Genomic DNA, 26,036 nt, shown 5'->3' on the forward strand with positions numbered 1-26,036 from the left:
AGACAATTAAGACAGAGAAGATCAAAATGGATTATCATACCACGCAGACAACTGGCCCAACAGTAATACATCTCCGGGACCACAGATTTGTAACTCTCTTTTATCCCTCCCCTTTCTTCTTACTTCTTTTTCCACTCTAAAGGCAGTGCTAGCTTTGTGGCTCAAGGAGAGCCAAAAGGCTGGTCATCATTATTCAGTCACAGATGTCAATCTAACCTCCCTTTTTTCTCAGTTTCTAAAGCAGTGAGCCACAATAATTTGTGACAGATTCTTTTACTGTAAGGTACAAAGAACACACAGAATAAAACATCTAGCAGCAGCAAGTGTCTCTGATCAAGTGTGCTGGTACATGGGAAATACACTATATGTAAAAACAAGCACTGGTAGGTTAGGCGAATGAGGAGGAAAACTGGAGGAGGGAATTTTGTGTGCGTGCGTATGTAGTAACAAGCACTATGCTTTGTGGTGAATTAGCTCCCATATTCCTTACGGATTACATCATAAATGTTTTAATACTAGAAATGTTGTCTAGATCAAGCACATATTCAGCATTTAAGGTTTCTATGGACTAAAACATTTCTAAGAACCCTCTAATATAGTACACCAAGGGGAAAGATAATTTGGTTTAATCCAAAAAATGCTGAGAAGAGGAGGAAAAAATAGAAGATTGGCACCCAACTGATAAAAAGGTAAATAAGAAACATGCAGGTCTCATTCCCTTGACCATCCAATCAACTGTCAAATCAATTTCTGAGAACGTGGAGGTAACTTCCCCAAAAGCAAAGCAGACCTTTCATTCACCCTTCGTTCTCGAGTTATATGTGATAAGGAAGGGAAACCACGTATGCCGAGTTGGAAGAAATGTTAAATAAGACTCTCCTAAGTCTGCATCTAGCCCATGAGTACCGTCCTCCAAATTTTAACATTATGTTAACAGATCTAAACAAAGAAAACAAGTAACTATCCTGTGAATACTTTAAAATAGCTGAAAATCATCATTTTTTTAGGTTCTTACCGTAATTTTAAATTATTCCAACTTCAACATATGAAATACTTGTGATAACATCCATTAACCAAAGTAAAGGGAACTAAGTTCATAACATAATATTTAATCTCTAAACTGAGTTTCACATGCAACAGAAGAGTATTTCTCTATATACACACACATACTATATATATGGGGACTGTACATACATATGTGTATATACACATATGTGCCTCCCAAACATACAAACATATACTCAGAAAAACAAACATGGGAAGGTAAATACCAAATTGTCATAGTGGTTATCTCTGAGTAAAAACTATAGATGAATTACGTTTGCTTTCTTTTCATTCTTTTTTAAACTTATTGCTGATTTATCCATATTTCCTAAGTATTTTGTCATGAACATACTACCCATGTGATTTTTAAAAGTTACACCAAAAAGAGGAAATAGTCATTCTGGTCAAAAAGTTTCAGATATAGCAAGAAACTATGTTTAAAGGAATAGATGCAGATGTTAACCCTGTTATTTTCAGGTTTGTCCCACAAAATTTTCTCTTGTTGGCTAATTCAGAACCTGGGACCACAAAGGTTATTTACCTAGACAAAAGATTTTAGAATAATGATTTTCTTAAGAGCTATGGACTCAAGTCTATTCAGAACCACACTTTGAGATTTTTCACTCTTTAGACATTGTTTGACGACAAAAATTAATAATGAGGTCTTATAATCTTTGGATTGTGCAGTTTAAATCCAATGGGTTCAATCAATCACACAGCAATTTAAGGCAAGATAAAAATGTAACTCTCCTGTTGGAAGACGAAGCAAGGGTTAGAGAAGATTAGTATTTTTAAAATCTCATTCAAGAGTCTTGAGATCACACACAAAGCAAACCATACCAGTTCTCTTGGGTTCTTGTACAATAAAATCTCATTACAAAGCATCTCATTATACTGATTATCCAGTTATATTCCTGGTCACATTATGTCCCCTGTATTCATAAAGATGTCTCAGATACCTTGCCCTCTATATAACAGGCCACATTGCAAAGGTGTTACGACTATTGTACTGGATATTTCTATTCCATTGTACTTATCCTCATTCAAGGACATTTTTTAATAGACAAAATTCAATGGAGGTACTTCAGAAACATGTTTTTATTGTGTACAATATTCTACATGTGAAAGACCTTATAATTGTTTTACTCAGTGTAATCAAGGATGCTTCTATCTTGAAATGGCTTTAAAAAGCATCCCAAATTGCTTATTTGAACTAAAAATGTAAGATGCCCCCCAAAAAGCTATAAAACATCTCTAATATTTCTTAAGATAGACACTGGAATCCAGAATGTATAACCCGGATCTAATTATCAAGAGTAGAGCAACATCACAACTTCAGCGCTATTCTGTGACTAAAATATTTCCTTTCACTTCACTCCATGCTTGCGGGATACAGGAAATTCGAGATGGCAGGGCCAACCAGCCAACCTCAACTTTCACTACCATCATTAGAACTAACCTCACCCTGAAGACCGTTCCTGAATGTGTATCTTCTTCTTGGAGTACTACCATAACACACAGCTTCATAATCTATTTCAAATTCCAGGAAATGTTATAAACTTCCCTCCACATCATCTCTTTTTTTGTTATGCTGGTTCTTGATTGCTTAAATAGCATTTAAATAAATAAATAAATAAGAAATAAATAAATAAATAAATAAATAAATAAAAGTTCACAGGCAGCCCAAAAAGGATTTCCTAACGAACTGCAGACTACAGCATACCTCAAAGTAAAAAGTAAAAATTTGTGATAGATTTTTCTTCCTTACTTTTTGTGCATTTGTTCCTGAAGGTTAACACCCCAAATCTAGCACCAATATTTTCAATCCGATACCTCATCTGTTTTTACTTTTTGTCTTGGGTTCCTAATTGCTATTTCTCTTCCCTCTAAAAATTCATTTATCTCTTTCAGTAAAAAGAACAGTAATAATATGTTGAACAACTCTGAAATAAATTTTGTCATGTAAAAAATTAATTACGCATTCCGAACCTGGTCACTGTAGTCCTCCGGGAATTGCCTCTGCACCTCAGGATCTGTAAATAATTGACAGATAATATTAATTGGCTTTGGATTAGTGAGCAAGCAGAGGATCACACATTAATATTTGATCAGAAGATGATAGCAGCCCTGGCAGGGGATCCAAGGGGGGCAGCTGAGGCTGCTATGTTGATGAGCACAAGGACGGACTCGGCAAGGCACTCCCATTACCCTCCTCCAGAAATATAAAAAAGAAAAATTCTGAAGACCTGATGCTACTGTTAACTTTAGACTATTACCTAATGCAAAAATCTTGCCCGCTGAAAATTGCACTCAATATATTTTTCCAAAGAAAATGAGTCTTAAACCTGGCTTGACTTTTTTTTCTCTAATCAGAAGCCTCCTTTTCACAGTTACAGATGTGGGCTTGATAAACCACCTTAAACACCAGTTTCAGATTGCATGCGTGTGTGAGTGTGTGTGAGTGTGTGTGAGTGTGTGTGGGGGGGGGGGCGGGAGTGGGGGGGAGTAAGAGAAGAATTCTTTCAAGGAACAAATGCAAAACTCTTTGCTTTTCAAAATAAAATATACCCTTAGCAAAACACTCACGAACTCTTGAAAATACAGATAAAACCAGATGAAGTTTTCTTCAAAACAGAACCAAACAATAGACTTTTGGCTTGGCAGTGCAGACAAAATATCATGAAATGAGATATTATGTTCTACTGAACGTAATAAGACTTGCATAGAAACTATAAAAATACATAGGTGAAAACACCTTTTATGGCCATCTGTTTAAAATGGAATTACCAAAGGGTTCACTTGATTCCTCAATCATAATTGCAAGATAATCCAATGCCATCGTCTGCAAGTCAATACAGAAGTGTACTAATTAAAAGCTATTAGCACTCCATTTGCTATTGATTAGGAAAACATTCAATCTTTTCTAATAAGAGTAAGACTTGGTTCCTCAGAGACACATTATGGGGGAGTGATAATAATATTACATATTTGAGAAATCACATATCAGTGCAAAGGCTTGTGGAAAAGCATAGTATTTGAGGGTCCCCTCGCACACTGATCACAAAATACGCTACTCGGTTTTCAGAGCTATCTTTTTTTTTTCATAACTACCTTTTAAATCATCAATTTACTTCTCGATGAGTGAATCCACATTAAAAGTTAAAACCCTCCAAATCACAACACAACAATGCAGCCAATAACCTCTCTGCAGCAAAGAATCAAAAAGGGAGAAAACAAAGAGCCTATTCACATACTACATTTAAACCCTAGAAATACCAGTTTTCAAGTCATTCAAGTCAATGGATGTTATTTTTTCAAAACCCAAGAGTAGTAACAAAAGCAGGAATATTCAAAAAGGCATACCAAAAAAACAAAGCTTCCACCAATGGGTGATGCAAAAAAGCTGAAACTATCTGTAGACCATTTCAACTCTTCTTGAAGGATCTTCTGGTTGACTTACAAACTGGGGACCAATTTCCTTCTTAACCTTCATCTGCAAGTAGTAGATGGGACAAAGGACCCGTGTAGACTGTGACCAGCAGAATTCTGGAGTGACCCCCTCTGAGGTACTGTGCACGGCTGCCCCAGTAAGCCTGAGGAAGCTGAGAAGCTGTTGCTTCTCTCTGGCCGGAAGGGCTGAAATCACTCAAGAACTTGGCCCTCTTGGGACAGGAGGCCAGAGGGCGCTAAGGTGTGGGCTGAGCAGCACTAGGTCTACAGGGAAGAATTAGTCAGCAGGATGCAAAGATACAGCCAGATGCCTATCAAACCTCTCAAAGTGTGCTGCTGGGGTGGGGGTGGGGAGAGCTTCCGTAAGAGGCAGGGGTTCCAATTCCTGAAACATACGTACGTCACCCTGGTGCAGAGAAAAACTGGTGTATTAGGATTTAAAATTTGCGCCCAAGACTGAAACAAAAATGCACTTGTAAGCAAGCCACTGAGGGAAATGGTAAAAAACAAGTTCAGAAAGCCACAAAATAATCTAAGGCTTCTTTTTCTTCCAACTGTCATGTGATTAACACTCTTTAACCAGAAAACCTCATACAGAAATGACTCACATATACATCTTTAATATCATGTCCTCTTTCTTGCAGTAGTTGGTGCTTCTCAGGAACCACAAAAATACTCATGAAAATAAAGATGGCAAAAAACACAAAGACTTATCTTCTTATCACCATTCTCTGAGGGGACAAATGTCAAAAACCAAAATTTGTGATATATTCTTCAAGTTAAAAAATAAGTTTCCTACTCATGGGTGGGAGAAGGACGGTTTTTACATCCTTGGTCAACTACGTTAATAAGAAACTACATTAATAATTAGAAAATGTATTTTATTCATATATGCAGTGCAGAACTTTAAAACGAGAAGAAAGCACAGATAAAAAGAAAACTCAACTTATTTTAATATACTAACGGTAAAGATGACCATGGAATGCCAAGATGGAACTCATTCAAATCATGCCATCCTCAACACTGCCTCAGTGGTAGGCATAACCACCATCATCATCAAATTCCTCCAACTGTCCTCAGACTAACCCCAAAGTGAGACGTCCAGAGTTTTACAGAATCACGTTCCAAGAGAATACATGGATTATTATTTACTATGATCTAAGCATAAAGCTTGTGCTTTCCTTTAAGGCCTTGAGGGTCACAAAAGCAAACTTCATGGGTTCTTAACATTCTCTAAAGCAGTATTTTTTTTTTAAAGCGGAATGGGGGCAGATAGGAAGGGCAATGCTTTTTAAAACCCAAAGCCCAACCTACTAAGTCCCATTCCATTAGCTAAAGATCCGATCTGATAAAACACTATGAAAGGAATTTTGTAAAAATTAACAAAAAAGACGAAAATAATTGATTTGAGTTTCCTTAAAATGTCTATTTTGCACAGTAGAGTGAAATCCTCTTTTTTCACATTGAGTCGATCATAATGCCATAATGTCACCAAAATATCGACATTGGAAACATCTGAGTTTAAAAGGTCCAAATACAATCTGCTTTTCTCAAGCAACACAACACCCGCCTTACTAACAGTTTCAGCATGGCACATTGTGCAAAACGTAGCACCCTGCAGTTAAGCAAACCGCCTTTAAATTTTCTGTCTGGCAGCAATCCACTTGCGTGTCTGTATGTTTTTACAAGGACTCTATGTATTTCATTGCATCAGCTGCATTTCTTTGAGTTTTAAATGGTCTGGGAACATTTTATGAAATGTTCTATATCTTTATATGGAAAATAACATACACTGGAAAACTGTGCATCGGTCTAATATTTATATATCTATTTCTTTATCCACCATCCAATACTATAATTGCTAATGTTCCAAAACACCTTCTCACATTCATACCCTCACCGCCAAATGCAGTGTCACCAAACAGCTAACTTTCAACACAAAAATCTGCAGATCAGAGAACTACCAAGGAAAAAAGCAACAATTTGCTTAGGCAATTGGCAGTGAGAAGAGAAGCATGGGCATATGTCAAGCTTTTTCTCTAAGAATTGTCCCCCTGAAGGAAAATTAAGAACATTCCTTTTCCTTCTCTCTCGGCAACTTTCCCCAGATTTAAGTGGTTGATTCTTAACGAAATTAAAAACTAATTTCATCATCTCTCAGGAAAATACTTTTCGACAAAAAATATATTAAAAATATCTCGCCACAAGACGCATGGTATGGTAGAGTCCATACATCTCTTAACTACGTACACCTCAAAGAGGCAGCTGGCTCTGGGACAAGGCTTTGCATTATGTCCATGTGATGGGCTACTCCCTGCTTCCAGCACCGTGGCCCTGCAAGAGGAGGTCTCCACAAAGACACATGGGCACCACTTCCACTGGAAGCCACCAGAAGCATTTCCATACTTAAGACATTTCACAGCACGGGAATCCCAACAGCACGATCTGATTCAGGCACCGAACATGACCATGCTTAAGAGGCTATGTCTTCACAGCGGGGGAAAAAAAAAAAAAAAAGTCTCAGAACAAATATGTCTTGATTTTTTTTTTTTAAAGAAAGGTTAATTTTCTTCAACTTCAATTGTTCATGTTTTCTAGTCTTCTACCGTAACATACTTTAAATCTTTAAGATATACCAGATTGCCACAGGATGTTTAATTAATAGAATAAGAGTTTGGGCAAGACTTGCTGGAACGGTGCTATAAATTATTTTACACAGGCTCCAAAACCTTGAGTTCTGCCTTAGGCTTCAAGTTCCTAGAAAACGTGGTAGACAGATCTTTTACAACAGAAATGCAAAATAATTCATAAAAGTACTGTGGTTATGTATGAGGGCTCATTTGCAGATCAGGAACCAGTATGTGTGCACACACTCACACCTTACCAAGTTATTTGCCTGTTTTTCTCTGTCACACCAAGGACTCCATTTGAAGGGTCAAGGCATGACACTTGAACTGACTATTGAAAAACACACCGACTTCATTTTTCTATGAAATGTGTAACAACGGCACACTCACCAAACGTCACAATCTTCTAGAGCTGGAGCTCTTTTAGGAAATTTCAGAGAAACTGCAAATGTAGCCGTCAACACGGGAATCTACATTGCTTTCACTTTTAACATGGTAGGCATCAAGGCAGAAAACATTACATTTAATGCCCTCTCAGTTTATCCAGTCATTACCTCTAGGAGATTTCAGTCAGTAAGAAACAAAACAGTGAACATATTAAAGCTTACAATTATAAAAATCTTCCCTTCAAAAGCTAGCCTTTAAAATTAGCTATAAACGATAGAATCTCATTGTTCAATTCCATGTTGTTTAAGGTACCATCTTCCTCTCTCCCACAACCGTAAATGTTAATCCGAGCTGTAATCATATTTAATTTTCCAGATGAGAAGATGAGAATATGCTGCAAACGGGGAAATAGTCCATTACCCTGCTCTTTCCCTAATGACATTTTCAAATTTTATACACTGAAAATGGTCACTCTCAGAAAGTAGTCTGAGAAGTCGTATATTTTGAGGACGAGCTCAATCTTCCCCAAAACGCACTCAGAAATAAACTTTTTTTTTTTAATCTTCATGAAGAGAAGTTCTTTTTTTTTTTTTTTGTATAATGTAGCATTAAAGTTTCTGGACAGTATGAATGCAAACTGGACTGCACTAAAACAGAGCTTTAAGGACACTACCTATTAAACTCATTACTGTTATAAAGAGTCAGTTTCACTTACTCTATATTCCAAAATACCTAAATCATTAGTTAGCATTTTAACTAAATACAATTATTCTACTAAACTATTCCACTTATCATAGTTAAAATTTACTTATTAAAAATAATGTATTTTTGAAAGGAATATTACAAATGTTGTACACAGTTAAAAAAAAAAACCATCAACATGATTTCCTTCTTCTTAACAGTGGAACAAAATAATTTATGTTGTCTTTCCTTTAAAAATGTTTTTAAAGGGGCGCCTGGGTGGCTCAGTCGGTTAAGCGGCTGACTTCGGCCCAGGTCATGATCTCGCGGTCTGTGAGTTTGAGCCCCGCGTCAGGCTCTGTGCTGACAGCTCAGAGCCTGGAGCCTGTTTCAGATTCTGTGTCTCCCTCTCTCTGACCCTCCCCCGTTCATGCTTTGTCTCTGTCTCAAAAATAAATAAACGCTAAAAATAAATAAATAAATAAATAAATAAAATAAAAATGTTTTTAAATTAAAAATTACTTCTTCTCAAAAAATTATTGATTTCAAAATGCAGGTTTTACCCTGAAATTACAAAGGAATATAATTCACTATTATAAAAAGCATTTCAAAGTCCTTTAAATGAACATTTGGTTTCCATGTAAAAGTGGAATTTCTTAAACAAAAATTATTGTAGGTTTTAACTTTTTGCTCTAAAACATAAAGGCGGTAAAACATAAAACTTTGAGTCATCACTGGTTTTAAAACTATGTATCCAGTCTAGCCTTTTCCCTCAACACTGGCATTTAAAACACATTCAAATACTACTTAACAGCAGCCAGCTTGATAACACAAGAACAGGTCACCGTCTACACCTACAACAAAAACCCAAACAACATTATTCAGGGAAGGAGACCACGACCCACCTCAGAAGGGTAAGCAATGGAACCATTCACGTGCCAGATTCCTCCACAAACTAACAGATTCTGCCTTTCAGACATATCCTGCTCTGATGTGACTATTTATGCATAAACAGCAGACACTGACCTATTGTTTTCAGTTGTTGGACTTATGAATGTAGTACAGTTACCAATTAAGTGAATCAGCAAGTCCTAAATGCATCAACTGTTCTACAAATAATAAGTCCACTGACATTACGCAGTAAAATCTTGGGAGTTTCATCTCTCTTTCTAGGGAAGGGTGATAGACTTTTGACTAGCAAATGCCGCTACTTACCAATAATTTGAAATATTTTTCATAATTAATGCCATCCACAAAAGGTCTATGAAAACCTGATTCTCAATCGAACTTATGCCACGTGAACCCCAAAATCAAACACAAGTCGAATTCCAAAGGGGGCTTTATTTTTTTTTTTAATGTTTGTGTGTGTGTGTATGTATGTATGTGAGAGAGAGACACAGACAGAGATGGAAAGAGAGAAAGGCAGAGAAGCAGAGAGAGAGAGGGAGACAGAGAATCCCAAGCAGGCTCTGCACTGTCAGTACAGAGCCCAATGTGGGGCTCGAACCGATAAACTGTGAGAGATCATGACCTGAGCTGAAATCCAGAGTCAGACACTTAACCAACTGAGTCACCTAGGCGCCCCCCAAAGGGAGCTTTAAAATGGAAAAAGGGGGTGTACTGGAGGGAGGAAAAAAGTCAAGAGAATACGTGCACTTACACTTCGCTTTTTTGCCTGCTGAACATCCTAGTTTTCAACTTTCATTGTTATTTAAATATTTAGGTTCTTAAAAATCAGTTCTAAGTTTGGAACTAATTGCTAAAATCTATCAAACTGATAAATATTGATGAAGGTCCTTTTTTGTTTTTTTTAACGGTTAAAATCCCAGGTTTCCATTTAACTTCCCTGTAAGTTAGGATTTGTTTTAGCCTCTCTTTTGAATGTGTACCATAAGTGTCCGACTTTTATTCCAATGTGAATAACTACTTCAGACTCAACCTAAATGAAGCTGTGTCCTTTGTGTACTACAAATGTAACATCACTGCATACAGTCTTTTCACAAATAGATAGAACACCTCTATCAGATCCAGGGGGAAGAGAGAACTTCATCAGTTATTCAAATACAACGACTGACCATGTACCCACTATGTGCCAGGCTCTGTGATAGGAATTTAAAATAAAATTTCTAATTTTATCTTCATAACAAAGCTATGACATTAGGACTATCATAAGTGCATCATCATTAAAGAAAGCAATAGGTTACCATTTGTCCAAAATTAGAAAATCAGTATTTATTCACGGCATAAATATGCAGAAGTGACTGGCCCAGATGAAGAAGGGGCCAGTCCTTGCTCTCTCAAGGAGTCTACAGTGTAACCCTAGCAGAGAATCCGCAGAATTAAACAATAACCACAGAGCTTGCCAAGTGCTGTGCAAGGATTAGAAGAAGGGCATCGAACCCAATTTTCACAAGGACAGGAAAAGCTTCAGGGAAGAAGTGACAGAGCCAGACGTGGAATCTAGGACCAGACCATGCATGGTTCATCTCGTGCTACCACAAGCCCCCTTGTGAACAGTCCAGGGGACAGGGAATCAGTATTTGGTGAGGCCAGGGCCCGTGTTCTACTTAGCGTGGTCTCCTGCAAAAGGTCTGCCCTGTTACAACTGCTCAACACATATTTTGGCAAAATAGAATAAACAGAACACACTCCTTAAATACCCACCTCTCTAAATGGATAAAAGGCCAATTTTAAAACATCCCATTGAAAACAAGCCTCTGAATGCTACAGGCTTCCTTCCTAAAGACACATTGGCATATAAGTAAGCACACAATAAATATTAGTTGTTGTTTTATTATTAACCCCAGTGGAGAAATAAGCAAGCACTATAAATTAGATGGCTACAGATGTATAGGTATGCCTCAAATTGGAAGTACATGTGTTCCTGAAATAAACTTTTATAAACCCAATTAAAATTTTCCCATTGCCTGCCACTACGTACTTAGAGATGTTATAACTTTATCAGAAACTGCTTTTCTCTTCATCGTCAGTGGTTCGAAAATCCTTAAGCTACAGTTTATTTGCCTCCTGGCATCTGTTTGCTAATGATCTGTAAACATCAAATGCACTAGGGACTCTCCCAGATTTACAGAAACCCTGAGGTGAATCTCTGTATAAATGGAAGGACCTTTCTGCTAATTTCTTTGCGTTCTAAGTTTGCATTCCAGGGTTCAGAAACAGTTCCGTTAAACATTTTTGCAGTAATAATTACAATATTACCTACCAGCTACCATTTACTGAATGCCTATGTATCCCAGTTGTTGCCAGAGATGGTTTATTATCTTAATTAATCATAACAACAACTCTGCCAGGTAAGTACATGTATCCCTGTTTTATAAATAAGAGAAGTGAGGCTAAGAACAAATTCAGTTAAGAAACAGAGCTGGGATTCAGCATGGATCCATCAGACTCCCAAGAATCCAACAGTGGCTTTCTTTTTTGGCTTTATTTATGTATGTCCTCCCGTGGATCTGTCTTCTAGTTATTATTGTGACTCAACAATGAGAATACATCTGGACAAATAACCAAAACATGTTGTCATGAAATAGGCCTTAGCAGATTATGAATGAGAGCTTTCCAATTTCTCGATTTAAACTCCTTTGCCAAGTTGAGGATATAAATAAAATGACTCCAAAGTAACTAGCACTCAATTCAACTAGTAAATATGATAATTAAAAGATGAATTCCAAGGGGCGCCTGGATGGCTCAGTCGGTTAAGCGTCCGACTCTTGATTTTGGCTCAGGTCATGATCTCGAGGGAGGGATCTGCCCCTCCCCTGCTCAAACTTGCTGGCACTCGCTCTCTCTAGCTCTCAAAATAAATAAACATTAAAAAAAAAAAAAAAGAATGAAAAGATGAATTCCGATGAACTTTGAGTATTTTTATAGAGTAGAAGTTATCCTTGGATTATCTACGAAAGAAATTATTTGCTAAACCGAATGAATAAGAACACAGAGAAAATGTTTTCCTACTTGGGAAATGTGTTTCCACTGCCTCTAAACCATACTGAGAACCCCAATGCTAAGGCCAAACTACCACATTAGTACTGATAGAGCTGACACCTCAGCAAGGGATATATACTGTGCCTGTCAACCAGAAGACTTTCTTGTAGACAGAATTCTGCCTCTCTTTCCCTGGAAACAAGCTATTGCTGCCTAGTCCTTGTCTGTACCATTAAAGAAGCAGTACCTATATATCCTATACCACTTGTGGGGGGTGGGAGGGTAGCAGAGAGTAAAATATATATATAATTTGCCATTTTAACATTTTTAAGTACACAGTCCAGCTACTGAATTACTGTACAACCATCACTATTGCCAAAACTTTCTCATTTCTCTAACTAAAACTCTGAACCCACTAAATAACTTCCAATTTTCCCCCCTCCCCCAAACCCCTAGCAATCACCATTCTACTTTCCGTCTCTAGGTGCCTCATATAAGTGGAATTATCCAGTATGTATCCTTGTGTGACTGGCTTATTTCACTCAGCACAAGGTCTTCAAGGCTCATCCATGTTGTGGCCATGTGTCAGAATTTCCCGTTTCCCCCCTGAGTTTATATATTTATTTTGAGAGAGACAGAGATGGCGTGAGCCAGGGAGGGGCAGACAGAGAAGGGAGACAGAGACAACCCCTCTCGAACTCACGAAACTGAGATCATGACCTGAGCAGAAACCAAGAGTCAGATGCTTAACCGATTGAGTCACCCAGGCGCCCCTCCCTCCTTTTTAAGGCTGAATAATACTCCACTGAATGGGTATACATTTTATTTATCCATTCATCTATCTGTGGACACTTGAGTTTCTTCTAGTTCTGGCTATCATAAATAATGCTGCTATGAACAGGAGTGTACAAATATTTGTGCAAGTCCCTGTTTTCACTTCTTCTGCATATATGTCCAAAATTGGAATGGCTGGATCATGTGACAATTCTACACTCCATTTTTTTGAGGACCTTTTCCACTTTTAACATCTTTCAAGACCTTTGTGTTGTAAAGCTAGACTTGTCTAGAATCCTTGGCCTGGCCATTAAGACCAAACCACCCAATTTCATCTCTGTTTCTTAAAAATCAACCTCCAAACCTAGCCAGCCTGATCAATCGGCTTTGCCACAAAACGGGACATGCTCTGCTCATCTTTCTCCTCCTCCCACATCCAAATCAGACCCTTCCGGTTCATGCTGTCAGGCAGCACAACCTACAAACATGGCCAACTGTATATTCTTATATGAATTAACATTCAATTACACTGGCACTTCAAAAAATTAAAAAGACAGAGAACCATGTCCTCCATCACAAGTGCAATGAATTTGAAGTGTAGCTGGCAAAGGAACAACAAAACTGGCACACTCACTGAAACTCCTTCACTCGCCTTCTGGCACTCCTGGTCAGTGATCAGTAGAATTCTCAATCTCTTCGCACTAAGCTCCCTTCCCACTCCTACGTTCTCACCCTGACCTAATGCTGGCTTCCTCTGGAGCCCTCTCCACGGCCGAATGCTTCCTCTCCATCCTGGAAGCCTCTGTTCCTTGTTTCCACTTCTGGACCTTTCTCCCTCATCGTCCAAAATTCCAGATTTTAACCTGAGGTCATCAAACTACTCTCCAACTACACTCCCCAACCCCCACTCTGTTCTCATCTACCAATCCCGGGGTTACTCCTCGTTCCTTGAGTCACACGGATCCTGGTGCACGGACACTGACTCCACGGCCACTCCCACCACAAGTCTTAGTGATCCCACTATGCACACAGACAATCCTTCCGAATCCCTGAATTCTTGATTCCTTGGCCTCCTCCCGGCCAAGGATCTGATCCTCTACCCAATCTCAGCTACTCACTCCCATGGTCATACCCAAACTCTGCAGTTACCAAAAACGGAAAATCCCTCAATAATCAGTTTCCAGCACCTAAGCCTCCAACCATGACCCTCCCTTCTAGTTCAGTCCCTACAGTATTGTCTTCATTCTTCAACCCCACAGGGACACTCTACTAATCTTTTCACTCCCCTTCATCCACCTCAGGTCCACACTATCCTCCTCACCCAGTTGAAATTCTATTTTATAACCATTCTTTTCCATACTTCGACATCTTTATGCCTCCCTTACTTTGTCAACCTTACTTGGCAAAAATCCAATGATCCACCTGCACCCCGGTACCGGCTAGAGAAAAACATCCAACTCTGCTGACTAATCTAGCTTTAAATTTGGATTCTTTACTCTAAGTGAGCGTAGGTAATTATACCACATTCTCCTTAATTCATTCACTCTCTTGTTCTCCACGGTGAGGATTTCATACTTTCTTCTCTCCCCTCAAACCTTCTCCATCTTCAATTGCCACTAATTACCTTGTTTGCCCCTTCACTGAGAAAATTAATCAGAAGAGAACTCCCACAAGCTTCCGCCACGTCTTCTAGCCACTTGAGATCACTGACCCACAGACTCCGCCTTTGTCCTACTGATACGATCAACTGTCTGTGCCCTTGCCAAGGCCCTTCTTCCACTTGTGCACCAGGACCCCATCCCCTCTCGCCAACTCAGACATTGCTCTACCAATTCTATGTTATTAATTTTACCTCTCTACTGGATCTTTCCCATCAGCATGCCAACGTGCAGTTATTTCTGCTATGCTTTTTTAAAAGGTCAAGCCCCTGGGGTGACTGGGTGGCTCAATCAGTTAAGTGTCCAACTCTTAGTCTCAGTTACAGGTCATGATCTCACAGTTTCATGAGTTCAGACCCCACTTTGGGCTCTGTGCTGCTGGTGTGGAGTCTGCTTGGGATTCTCTCTCTCCCTCTCTCTCTCTGCCCCTCCCCCACTCACATTGTCTCTCTCAAAATAAATAAATAAACGTAAAAAAAAAAAAAGTAAAAGGGCAAGCCCCCCATAGCTACCACCCCATTTCTTTCACTGTCTTTACAGCTATATACTTCAAGAGTATACTCGCGCTTGCCAATTCCTCTCTTCTCACTCTCTTTGAACCCATGGCAACCAAGCTTCTATGCCCCAGCACTTCTGTAAAACTGCTCCCGTACTAATGACCACACCAACTCACTTCTTACTCCCAACATCAATTATCAGTCCTCCTTCCTCATCTTCCCTGGCCTATAAGCACCACTCGACACTCTTCCAGAGCGTCCCTCTGACTCACGGCTTCTCTTTTAAGCTCCTTGCTAACCTCTCCCTGCTGAAGGGCCCCAGACCTCAGTCCTTGGACTTCACTTTTCTTTCTTGATGTCCTCCTTCGCCAGTCTCTTTCAGTCTCATCACTACAAATACAAACATGCACTGTCAGCTTTACACTGATTTCTCCAGCTCAGGCCTCTTCCAACTCCAGTCTCATTTATCTCACTGTCTACTCAACATCTCCACTTGGATGCCTTAGCAGACATCTCAAATTTAACATGTCCAACGCCAAACTCCTGATCTTTCTCCCACATTTCAGATCCAATCTGTCAGCCAATCCTGTCAACTAAACCTTCAAAATAAACTCAAGTTCTGACCATTTCTCTCCATCGCCACCACTATCACTCTGGTCTAAGTCACCATCATTCCACTACAACAGTGTCCTAACAAAGGGTTCTCTTGCTCCTGCCTCTGATTCCCTACAGACTGTTCTCAACACAGCAGCCAGAGTAATCCTATCACTTAAGTCAGGTCGTCCTTCACCAGCAACCCTCTGACCTCGCTTCCTACTAGCCTGCCCCCCGACTCTGTTCCAGACGTACAGGTCTCCTTGCCTTTCTGCAAACACGCAAGCCGTGCTTCCACTTCGCGGCCCTTTCCCTCACCGTTCGCTCTGTGAGATAAATACCCAGGAATGAAGCATGTGTTATCTGTCTTCATTCACAAGTTCCTTTCCCAGCGCTGCCTTGCCCAATCACCTTATTTAAAATTATAATTTCCCTCTCCCCACAATTCCTTGTTCTCTCTCCCGGTCTTATTTTTCTCCTTAGCACATTTTATCATCCAACATACTACATACTTTCTTATTATCTGTTTCCCCCTACTAGTGTGTATGCTTTCTGATGGCAGGGAATTTTGCCTATTTCATTCACTACTATATCCCCAGAACCTGGAATAGGGCCTAGCACATAAATACTGAATGAGTCAAAGAGAATGAAGGAAGAAAGGGAGCATAAATTCAACCACTCCTTCCAGCAAATAATTTGGCAACATGTTTCCTGAGCCCACAACCCATACCCTCGTAGTTCCACTTCTCAGAATCTATCCCAAGGAAATACAATAATTGCTTTTATGTTTTTTCAAACATCATTTCAAAAATTGGGAGTATTAATAAACTCAAGTGACCCAACACCGACATGCCACCATCAAAATTCGGTTTTGTCTGTAATAACATGGGAGAATACTAACATCACTGCATTAAGAAGAATTAACTCACAATGGAATATAAAGATGTATCACACTGTAACAACAACTGCTATTAAAAAAAAATTTTTTTTCAGAAGACACAAAATGGAAACCCAGCAAAACTTCTAGCTACGTGTCTGAGTTGTGGAATTACAGCGTTTTTTGGGGTTTTTTTTTGCCTTATTTCCTGAATTTTTCACATTTTTAAACAACGTTCATAATTTAAAAAGAAAAAGAAAAAAGGAGAAAAAAACTCTGTAAATAAAGGAATATGCTCCTGAGAAATTTGACTTAAACGGCCCACATATAATGTCCCCATCTGCCTCTTCCAGGAATCTACCCCTGATTACTTCAATTCACAATGACTGATTTCCTCTGAGCTTCTGTAATATTTACTGTTTTTGTAGCATCATAAATTATTAACACCTGACTGTGCATCTAATTATTTTACTATCTTAGACTGTTACTTCCCTTGTCTAAGTACTTGTCTTCTTAATAAAATAAGCAGTTCCCAAGGCCGGGACCCACATCTCTCTACCATCTGTACTCTTCCCAAGAATCAAGGCACCATGGCATTCAAGCACAGTGCCAAACACAGAGCAGACTGCCTGCCATAAATGCTTTCTGAATTGAACTCTACTCTGAAATGCCTTTATAAAATTTCCCAAGAAAGATTAATATAAGGGTGTTTCTCATCAAGTCTCCTCCAAAAGACCTTATGCCCATCCTGCGTCCCATCTGTGAGAGGCATAGACCCGTGTCACTGAAGCTCAACAATTCTGCAAGTATTGTTATCCCCAGAAGACCAGGAGAGGTGACGTCACTGGCTCTTAATCACACAGATGGGCTAATGTAAAAGCCAAGATTCAAACCCATAGATTTGACTCAAAAATCTATAGATTTTAATCACTGTGCATATATAGCTTATTATGCCCCCCACCAGCCTCTTCCAGGAATCTACTACCGCTGACTACAGGTCTTACTCACTGGACTAACACAGCAGAGGTTATGAAACTTGGGTGTGCATCAAAATCACCTGAACGGCTTCATTCAGCTTTTGTCTCAGTAAGTCTGGGTGGCACCCAAGAAATTCCATTTCTAACAAGTCCCAAAGTCGTACTGATGTTGCTCGTCTGAGGACAGAGCTCTGAGGATAGCTATTTTACAGACCTGATAAATACCAGGGTACGTTCCTCAGAAAAGGTGAGACAGCTTCAATTCCATCTTTGAGTCTCAGGTCAGGTACTCCTTTCAGTGAAAATTCTCTGGCCTTTCTTTCCCACCACTAGCAGGTTGATTGCCCCTCTCAGGCCTTGATCCCAGTTAACTATAGACTGGCTCACTCTACTTTGAGCATTATGTTACAATTACATTACGTGCGTGCGTACACAATGTATTATATAAATCATGTGTTCTATATATTATATGTATATATTACGTTGTTATATGTATATATTACATTGTTACTATTACTATGTTTTGTTTGTTTTGAGAGACAGAGAGCAAGCATCAACAGGGGAGGGGCAGAGAGAGAAAGAATCTCAAGCAGGCTCTGTGCAGTTAGCACAGAGCCTGATGCAGGGCTCGAACTCATAAACTGTGAGATCATGACCTGAGGCGAAATCAGGAGTCAGACACTTAACCGACTGGGCCCCCAGGCGCCCCATTACTATTACTAACACTATTACTAGTAAGACCCCTACTATAATCTCCTTCTATGGGTCCTCTAGTATTATAAAGGCTGGAAAGTTAAAAATTTTATTTCTCTAAGGCCCCTGACACTAGGGTACCAGCTATGATTTGGGCTCCACCAATCAGATCCACTTGGTGGGACCTGAAATCAGAGCACAGGCAAGAAGAGAGCCAGGAGGGAACAAAAAGATTTTTTTTTTTTTCTAATGCAGAACTAGCAGGAATGGCATGATGGCTCTGGAGGCAACAAATTTGTTAGACACTTCCTAAGCCCAAGTGGTCAAAGGTGGGAATACCCTGGGGCTGACATTTGGGATAGCAGCTTCCAGAATCTTCCAGCTACCTCTACAGTGTGACTCTGAAAGTCATTCCTGGAGACTCAACTTAAAGCGTATTCCTACACTCAGGATTTCTAATGATTCCGTAAGACTGAATTCTCTGTATTCACTCCTTTTCTGATAGAGTGGTTTCTCTTATCTTCAACTAGACCTTGACTGATACGCTTCCTGTGCATACCTCTGTGCTATTATCACACTGGACAATCTTCCATGTACTTGCTGACTTTCCCTACCTAACCCTACCCTTCTTGAACGTAGAACCACTTTTATTTATCTTTGTGTCTTCTGCACCTAGAACAATATCTGACTCTTAACACACAATCATTTTCAGTAAGCTTTCAGAAAATTGCAATAACCATTGTAACATGAAAAAGATTTAGCACGAATACTAAAGTATCAGATTGGGAATCAGCAGGCCTAGATTCTGCCACTATGTGATCATAAGTAAGTCTTTGAATGTGAATTCTCTGAAATATAAACTGGAAGTGTTGACTAAAGAGTGTTTTGTACTCTAAAATTCTGTCATCCTATGATCTAAAATCCTCAGACAACTCACTGCTTTGGTAAAACATCCATATCTACAAGTATCCTTTAAAGGAAAATGGCCCTGAGGAAAGCACTTCTTTCTGGTTTTCCCTGTGGCCAACCATCCTACCGAGTTAACAAGACTCTCATAAAAGACAGAAAACAAAATAAAGTCCTTTCAATGAAGTGAAATTTTAAATTTAAGCAGGAGTGGCTAATACTGAAATACCATTCTATATAGGCCCTTTTTAAGGATTTAGGAAGTCTGCACACTGAAATATTTATTTTACATTAAGAAGCAATTAACTCAGGGCACCTGGGTAGCTCAGTTGGTTGAGCATCTGACTTTGGCTCAGGGCATGATCTCACTGCTCGTGAGTTCGAGACCTGTGCCAGGCTCTGCACTGACAGCTCAGAGCCTGGAGCCTGTCTTGGATTCTGTGTCTCCCTCTTCCTTTCTGTCCCTCCCCCACTTGCGCTGTCTCTCTAGTAAATAAATAAACTTAAAAGAAAAGAAAGAAAAGAAGCAATTAATTCAATAACTGTCCTGAACTAGACCGATACACTTGACATAACAATGAGAATTTTAAAGACTCCTTTTGTCCTCTGCTTGGTTCCACGACTTTGCTTCTGTGGTTTTGCCTCATTTTCTGGAGGGGTTTCCTCCCTCCTTCCATTGCTATAAAACCTGCATTCTATAAAGGCCCAGCCTCCATTTCAACCAATAACACTTCGTAGGAGATAACACAAGAATTCTTGGCTTGGAATAACGCTGTGAGATCTCTCCTCCTCCACTTGCATTTCCTCAACAGTCTTAAAAGCACAACTCTCTTCTGGATGAAGTTCACTCAGGGTTTCCCTACGCTCTGGACTCTGCATCCATGCTGAATCACAAGGGAAGGCAAGCTCTGTAGAGCCAGGTGAGGAGCCAGGGCTGGAGAAACAGGACCCACAGGAAATGTGGGCCGGCAGGGGAGAGAAGGGAGCAGTTAAGAAGGCAGCAGAAGGCTGGTACACAAAACAGACCCTATGCAAACCCTATAGAGCCTAAAGCTAACCACTGTCAAAATTCCAGTAAGTTCTTCAAGCTCTTCAAGACCAAATAAACTAGGGTTCTCAGAGAATTAGTCTGTGCTCAGGGCACATTGAGATAAAGATGAAGCAAAGACAGTTATGGCTCTTCTCTCAGACTTGCTCACACAGTCCCTCACATAGATACCTTTGTATAAACAAGCAAATCATCCCCCAAGAATACGAATGGGACTTTGTCAGGGTTGACTCTTCCCAGACGCAACAGGGGACGGGGGTGAGTAACTGAGTTCACAGGATGCAATAAACTCTGGCTGTGGAGTGTTAATCTCAGGACATTGATCAGACCTTTCTCTCTACACATCCTAGTCAGGACAAACCTGCCCCACACCACCATGGCCCTCTCCTAGGACTTACACAGTCCACTATCTCACCTGATGGAAGACAACCCATATAAGTAGCTTATATGGGTTAGCTCAACATACACAGCCAACTCTAGATCTATTTCTTCTGGAAGCCCCTGGCACCTGCAGGATTATGCAAACGGTGAACTGTAAGGTGATCTTAGTGCCTGACAGGAGAAAGCTGCAGACCCTCATGGCTAACGAAGTTGTTTGGACACCGTTTGGGCAAGATCATTCCAGACTACAACCCGAGAAGCTGGCGTGAACTGGATTTCGACACTTACTCTTCTAGTAATCAGCTGTGTGACTTTGTGTTGGCTATTTAACCTCTCTGGGCTTCGCTTCCTCATCTGTAAAATGGGGATTAAGACAGTATCTGTTTTATAGGGCTGCTATGACACAATAAATAAAATAATGCACTTAAAGAAGTTGAACTAAGGGCCAGCATGTGTAAGCTACCAGTATATATTAGGCATTACTATCATTTTTAATATTATTATTCATAATCGTGTGGCAAGCAAAAAAGAGAATGAGCACTGAACTCAGTCCTAAATTAGAATCTTGATTCAACTACTTATCAGCTGTGTGATCCTGCACAAACCTGTTTTTCTGAGCACCAGGGCCCTGATCTATATATAAATTGGGCATAATAATTATCTGCCTCACAGAATTTTCAAGATTAATACTGGATGTGAAGCACTTTGAACAGTAGCTGGCACCTAGCAGATGTTTAATACTCATTTTCCTCCCAAGGCCCCCATTATGCATAAGGCAGATAAAAACACTAAGAGGCTTTGGGGTGCCTGAGTGGCTCAGTCAGTTAGGTGTCCGACTCTTGATTTTTGGCTCAGGTCATGATCTCACAGTTCAGGGGTTCGAGCCCCACATTGGGCTCAGTGCGGAGCCTGCTTGGGATTCATTCTCTCTCTCTCTGTGTGTGTGTGTCTCTGTATCTATCTTTCTCTCTCTGCCCCTCCCTCACTTGCACTGCCTCTCTTTCTCTCTCTCAAAATTAATAAACTTAAAAATAAAAAAAAAGACACTAAACAGCTTCCAAAGTAGCCAATGATTCAGTTCCTCTCTGCGACCGTCTGCTTACATATGATTGGAGTCTTCACCTCAGCTCTATTTCTGAGCTCTACTTAAAATCCTGACCCTTCCTGGTCAGCCCTGCTGTCTTAGTGCTCCCCTTCCTTTCCCGGTAAGACGTTTGATCTTTTACATTTGTCCTATTATCCTGGTTCCGCCAGACAGGAGCCTTTGCTAACCCACACTGGGCTCCTAGCCTGTCCTTGCCCTCAGTTGATCACCATTGGCCCTCCCCAAGAAGGTCTAATCTTGAGCAGTAATACGAGGTTGTCAAACTATCCTGATATTGCCTTTCCAAGGTGATAAAAAAGAGTCTTTCAGTGAAGGAGTCATTCACCGAAAAACTATTTTTTATACACCCACTTCTGGTAAGCAGCATGTTAGGCACTAAGAGGGCATCAAGAGACATGACCTGTGTTCTCTCCCTCATAAGAGGTAACAAATACTCTGTCGAAGTTGCTCAAGTACAACAGAAATTAGGACAGTTTTGAAAGAAAGGGTCAACAAGGACTCTCATTCCTACTCAGATGAGGGAAGAGAGGTGGCAGCCTCTGCCAAAGAAATGTGTCTGCTCCCTATCCCACACCAACATAGTCCACAGTTATCTAGGTAGCCAATATCTCCATTTGAGCTTGAATTTGTTCACCTTTTTTGCACGAAGCCTTGACTAGATCCTGTTAAGCGATCGACCTGGCCTTCCTTCCCCTCGCAGACTCCAAAACTGAAAGCAATTCCAAAGGAGATGGGACACCAGGCCCCATACCTTACCACCCTGCAAGATGCCAGAAAAGGGTTGGAAAGAGGTGCTGAAATTTTACAGTCCCATAAGTCCTGTCATTGTCTTCCCCTCATCAGGTAAGCAAAGGTTAAAAGTATGGAAAACTTCTGGAGGCCGAAGCATCTGGGGAAAGAAGCACTCTCACACAGTCAGCAACAGAGAATGTGGTTGGATGGAAAGTAATTAATTATAATTTTTCAGAAGCACAAATAGAATCAATTTTAAATGCCCATGCCTTTTAAATCACCAATTTTACTTCTAGGAAAGCATTTATAGAACTCATGGAAGCCACTGCCTTCTACAAAAAAGTTCATTAGAGTGTTTTTCAAAATACTGTAACTATGAAACCACCCAAATATCAATCAACAGGGAAATGGGTAAATAAATTATGGTAAACCCATGCAATGGAGCCATTAAGAGTGGTTTAGGACGATGTGGAGCAACCAGAACTCATATACTGCTAGAGGGAGAATAAGTTCAACAACCACTTTAGAAATTTGACAATATTTAGTGAAAGTCACATACACCCACCTCATGACCTAGTAATTCCCTCTTAGATATATACCCAGGAGAACCAAATGTATATGTACACCAAAAGACATGTACAAGAATATTCACTGTAGCTTTATTGCTTATTGTAGCTTTATTATAAAACAAAAGTGTCGATCAACAGAGGGATGAACTGTAGTATATTTACAGTGGAAGACTGTATAGCAATGAGAAAGAATGAACTATATGCAACATGGGTGAATCTCATAGACATATTTTTGAATAAAACTATATGAACCCACTTCTATGAAGTTCAAAAATAAGACTAATACTTGGCAATAAAAATCAAATCAGTAGTTGTCTTTGGGGGCAGGAGAAGGGAGGACGCTAAGAGGAAACACAACAGAGCCTTCTGGGGTGCCACACAGGATGTTTCACCCAATCTCTAGTGAGGTATAATTGACAAACAAAAAACTGTATACATTTAAGGTATACAATTTGATGTTTTGATATTCTTATATGATCACCACAATCCAGCTGCACAACATATCCATCACTTCGCACAGTTACCGTTTTTGTGTGTGGTGAGAACACTTACTGAAGATGTACCCTCTTAGCAAATTTCAAGTACATAATTCAGTATTGTTAACTATAATCACATTGCTGTACTCCAAATGATCTTGATCTGGGTAAGGGTTACAGGACTATATACATTCATGAAGCTATATACTTACTTTCGTGGATTTAACCTCTTTCTAAATCTCAATACATTTTTAAAAATAATAAAGTGATCTGGAACTGTAAATGACGTGAAAAAGTGTCCTTTTTAATAATTTTTTTTACAGTTTATTTCAGAGAGAAAGAGAGAGAGCGTGCATGCATTTGCACAAGCAGGGGAGGGGCAGAGAGAGGGTCAGAGAGACAGAATCCCAAGCAGTTTCCGTGCTGTCAGTTTGAAGCCCAATGCAGGGCTTGATCCCACAGACCATGAGTTCATGACCTGAGCTGAAACCAAGAGTCAGGACACCTAACCAACCGAGTCACCCAGGCACCCCTTAATAATTTTTAATTGGACCCGGAAATACTTTCATATTGACTGCTACAAAGATTTAATATTAACTTTTTATGGGATGACTTCAGTACATTTTACGCATGACATAATTCACCAGTTTGAACTGTATACTTCGATGATTATTAGTAAATTTACCAACTTGTGCCACCATCACCATAAATCAGTTTTAGAACATTTTTATCACCCCAATGAAATCCTCATGCCCCTTTACTATTTAACCTATTTTCCTACCCTTAATCTACTCTAACCTTCTAGATTTGCTTTTTCTGGACATTCACCTAAATACAATCGTACAATACCTGGCCTCTTGTGTCTTGTGTCTTTCACTTGGAGTAATGTTTGGGAAGTACATCCACGCCATGGCATATATCAGTAGTTTCTTTATATAGCTGAATACTTTCCCATTATACGAGTCTAACACATTTTATCTATTAATTCACCAACCGATGGGCAGAAACATTAACTTCTGCAACATTTCCATTTACAAATCTAGCTAAAGCACTGCCTCCTACACTCATCCCATTCTCCTCCTTCTAGAGAATCACCATCATCTTGAGGTTAGTGTGCAGCCTTCCCCTTGCTTGTACACTGTTAACACACATGAATGCACGCATGGCAAAAATATAGAGTTGTTTTGCGGTTTTAACATTGACATATCTGGATACTGCCTTTTCAGCTTGCTTTTTTACTCAATTATATTTTTTGAGATTTGTCCAAAAAATCTCAATGAATCTTTGGATTCATTCATTTTAATGGCTATAAAATTCTCTGATTACACATAAGTCATAGTTTATCCATTTCCTCTACTGGTGGCCATTTAAGTTTTCAATATTTAAAAATATTTAAGTTTTCTATTTAAAAAATGATGCTATGAACATACTGATTATACCTCCTTGTGCATATGTGAGAATTTCCTTACATTATCTACTTAAAACTGAAACTGTTGGTTCCTAGGGTATGAGCACCTTTCACTTTACTAGGTATTAACAAAAGAGTTACGAGTTTTTGTCCACCCACATTTTCACCAATACTTGGTATTATTCAACTTTTAAATTTTTCTGCCGCTCTCATGTAAGAAATGGTATCTCTTGGCATTGATTGTTATTTCCCTGATTTTTAATGATGCAATCTTTTTATATGATTATCAACCACTTGGATTTCTTCTTCTGTGACCTGTTTAATACTTTTTGCCTGTTTTCCTATTTCTTTCTTGCATATGTTCCCTTATGTATTTGGGTCCCAAGCCTCACAAAAATTTCCCTTTAATCTGAAATTTTTGTTTATAGTTTCTTTTGCCATACCAAGGTTTCAAATTTTAGGTGTTACATCAAGTCCTTTCCATCAGGATTTGTGCTTTTTCATATCTTAGTCAAGAAATTCTTTCCTATCTATAACTCTAAAACTATTCTCACATTTTCTTCAAATATTATGAACTTTTCCTTTTTTAATGTAGGTCTTTAATCCAACTGAAATTTATTTTTATGAAGGCTATGAGCAAGCAACTGTTTTTAAGTGGATAGTCAGTTGTTTCTCCAAAATAGCAGAACAGTCTGATCACAGCCATTTACTCCTAATTCCTAAGGGCTCTTGGCAAAGCCCTCCTCATCAAAAAAAAAAAACAAAAAACAAAAAACAAAAAACAAAAAAACCCAAAAAACGTTTAAAGAAAGGGTTGGGTATTTTTTAATATCCCTTCAACATGGCAAGCCATAGCTAGGGATATTTGGTAGAACAGAACATACTGGGTCAACTTTTCTTAGACCCAAGAAAAAAAGACCAATATGTCTTTATCCAATAAAAGCACAAGGAATCCAGATACAAAACCATCTAGCAAGTGCAAATACTGGGCAATGAGCAAAGTGGTCAGACATTCCTACCAGCTTTCTTTAACAGTCACGAAATACCAAATTTTAAGAGTTTCATGGGGACACAAACCCCAACTTTTACCTAGCCCTCAAAATTCATACTCTCATGGCTTTCCTTTCTTTTCCAAAGCTTAGATTTAGAAAAGGGTCACTTAAGTAATGTTTATTTCAATAGTTACAACATGAAGAAAAGAGAAATGCTT

The 26,036-nt window shown here is 39.3% G+C and overlaps 1 protein-coding gene across 20 annotated transcripts in view; it reads right to left on the minus strand.

Annotated features, from left to right (window-relative positions):
* Positions 1–26,036, minus strand: part of DENND1A (DENN domain containing 1A) — a 509,645-nt gene that overhangs the window by 375,968 nt on the left and 107,641 nt on the right. For 16 of the 20 annotated variants that reach the window (XM_060608728.3, XM_060608731.3, XM_060608721.3 and 13 more), the window contains one exon: positions 3,034–3,077. The exons of the other annotated variants lie outside the window; for them this stretch is intronic. In XM_060608728.3, the coding sequence (XP_060464711.1) occupies positions 3,034–3,077 (44 nt within the window). The remainder of the gene's footprint in view (positions 1–3,033; positions 3,078–26,036) is intronic. 20 annotated transcript variants of the gene reach the window in all.

Source organism: Panthera onca, chromosome D4, assembly GCF_046562875.1.
Source record: "Panthera onca isolate mPanOnc1 chromosome D4, mPanOnc1 haplotype 2, whole genome shotgun sequence".
NCBI classification, from domain to species: domain Eukaryota; kingdom Metazoa; phylum Chordata; class Mammalia; order Carnivora; family Felidae; genus Panthera; species Panthera onca.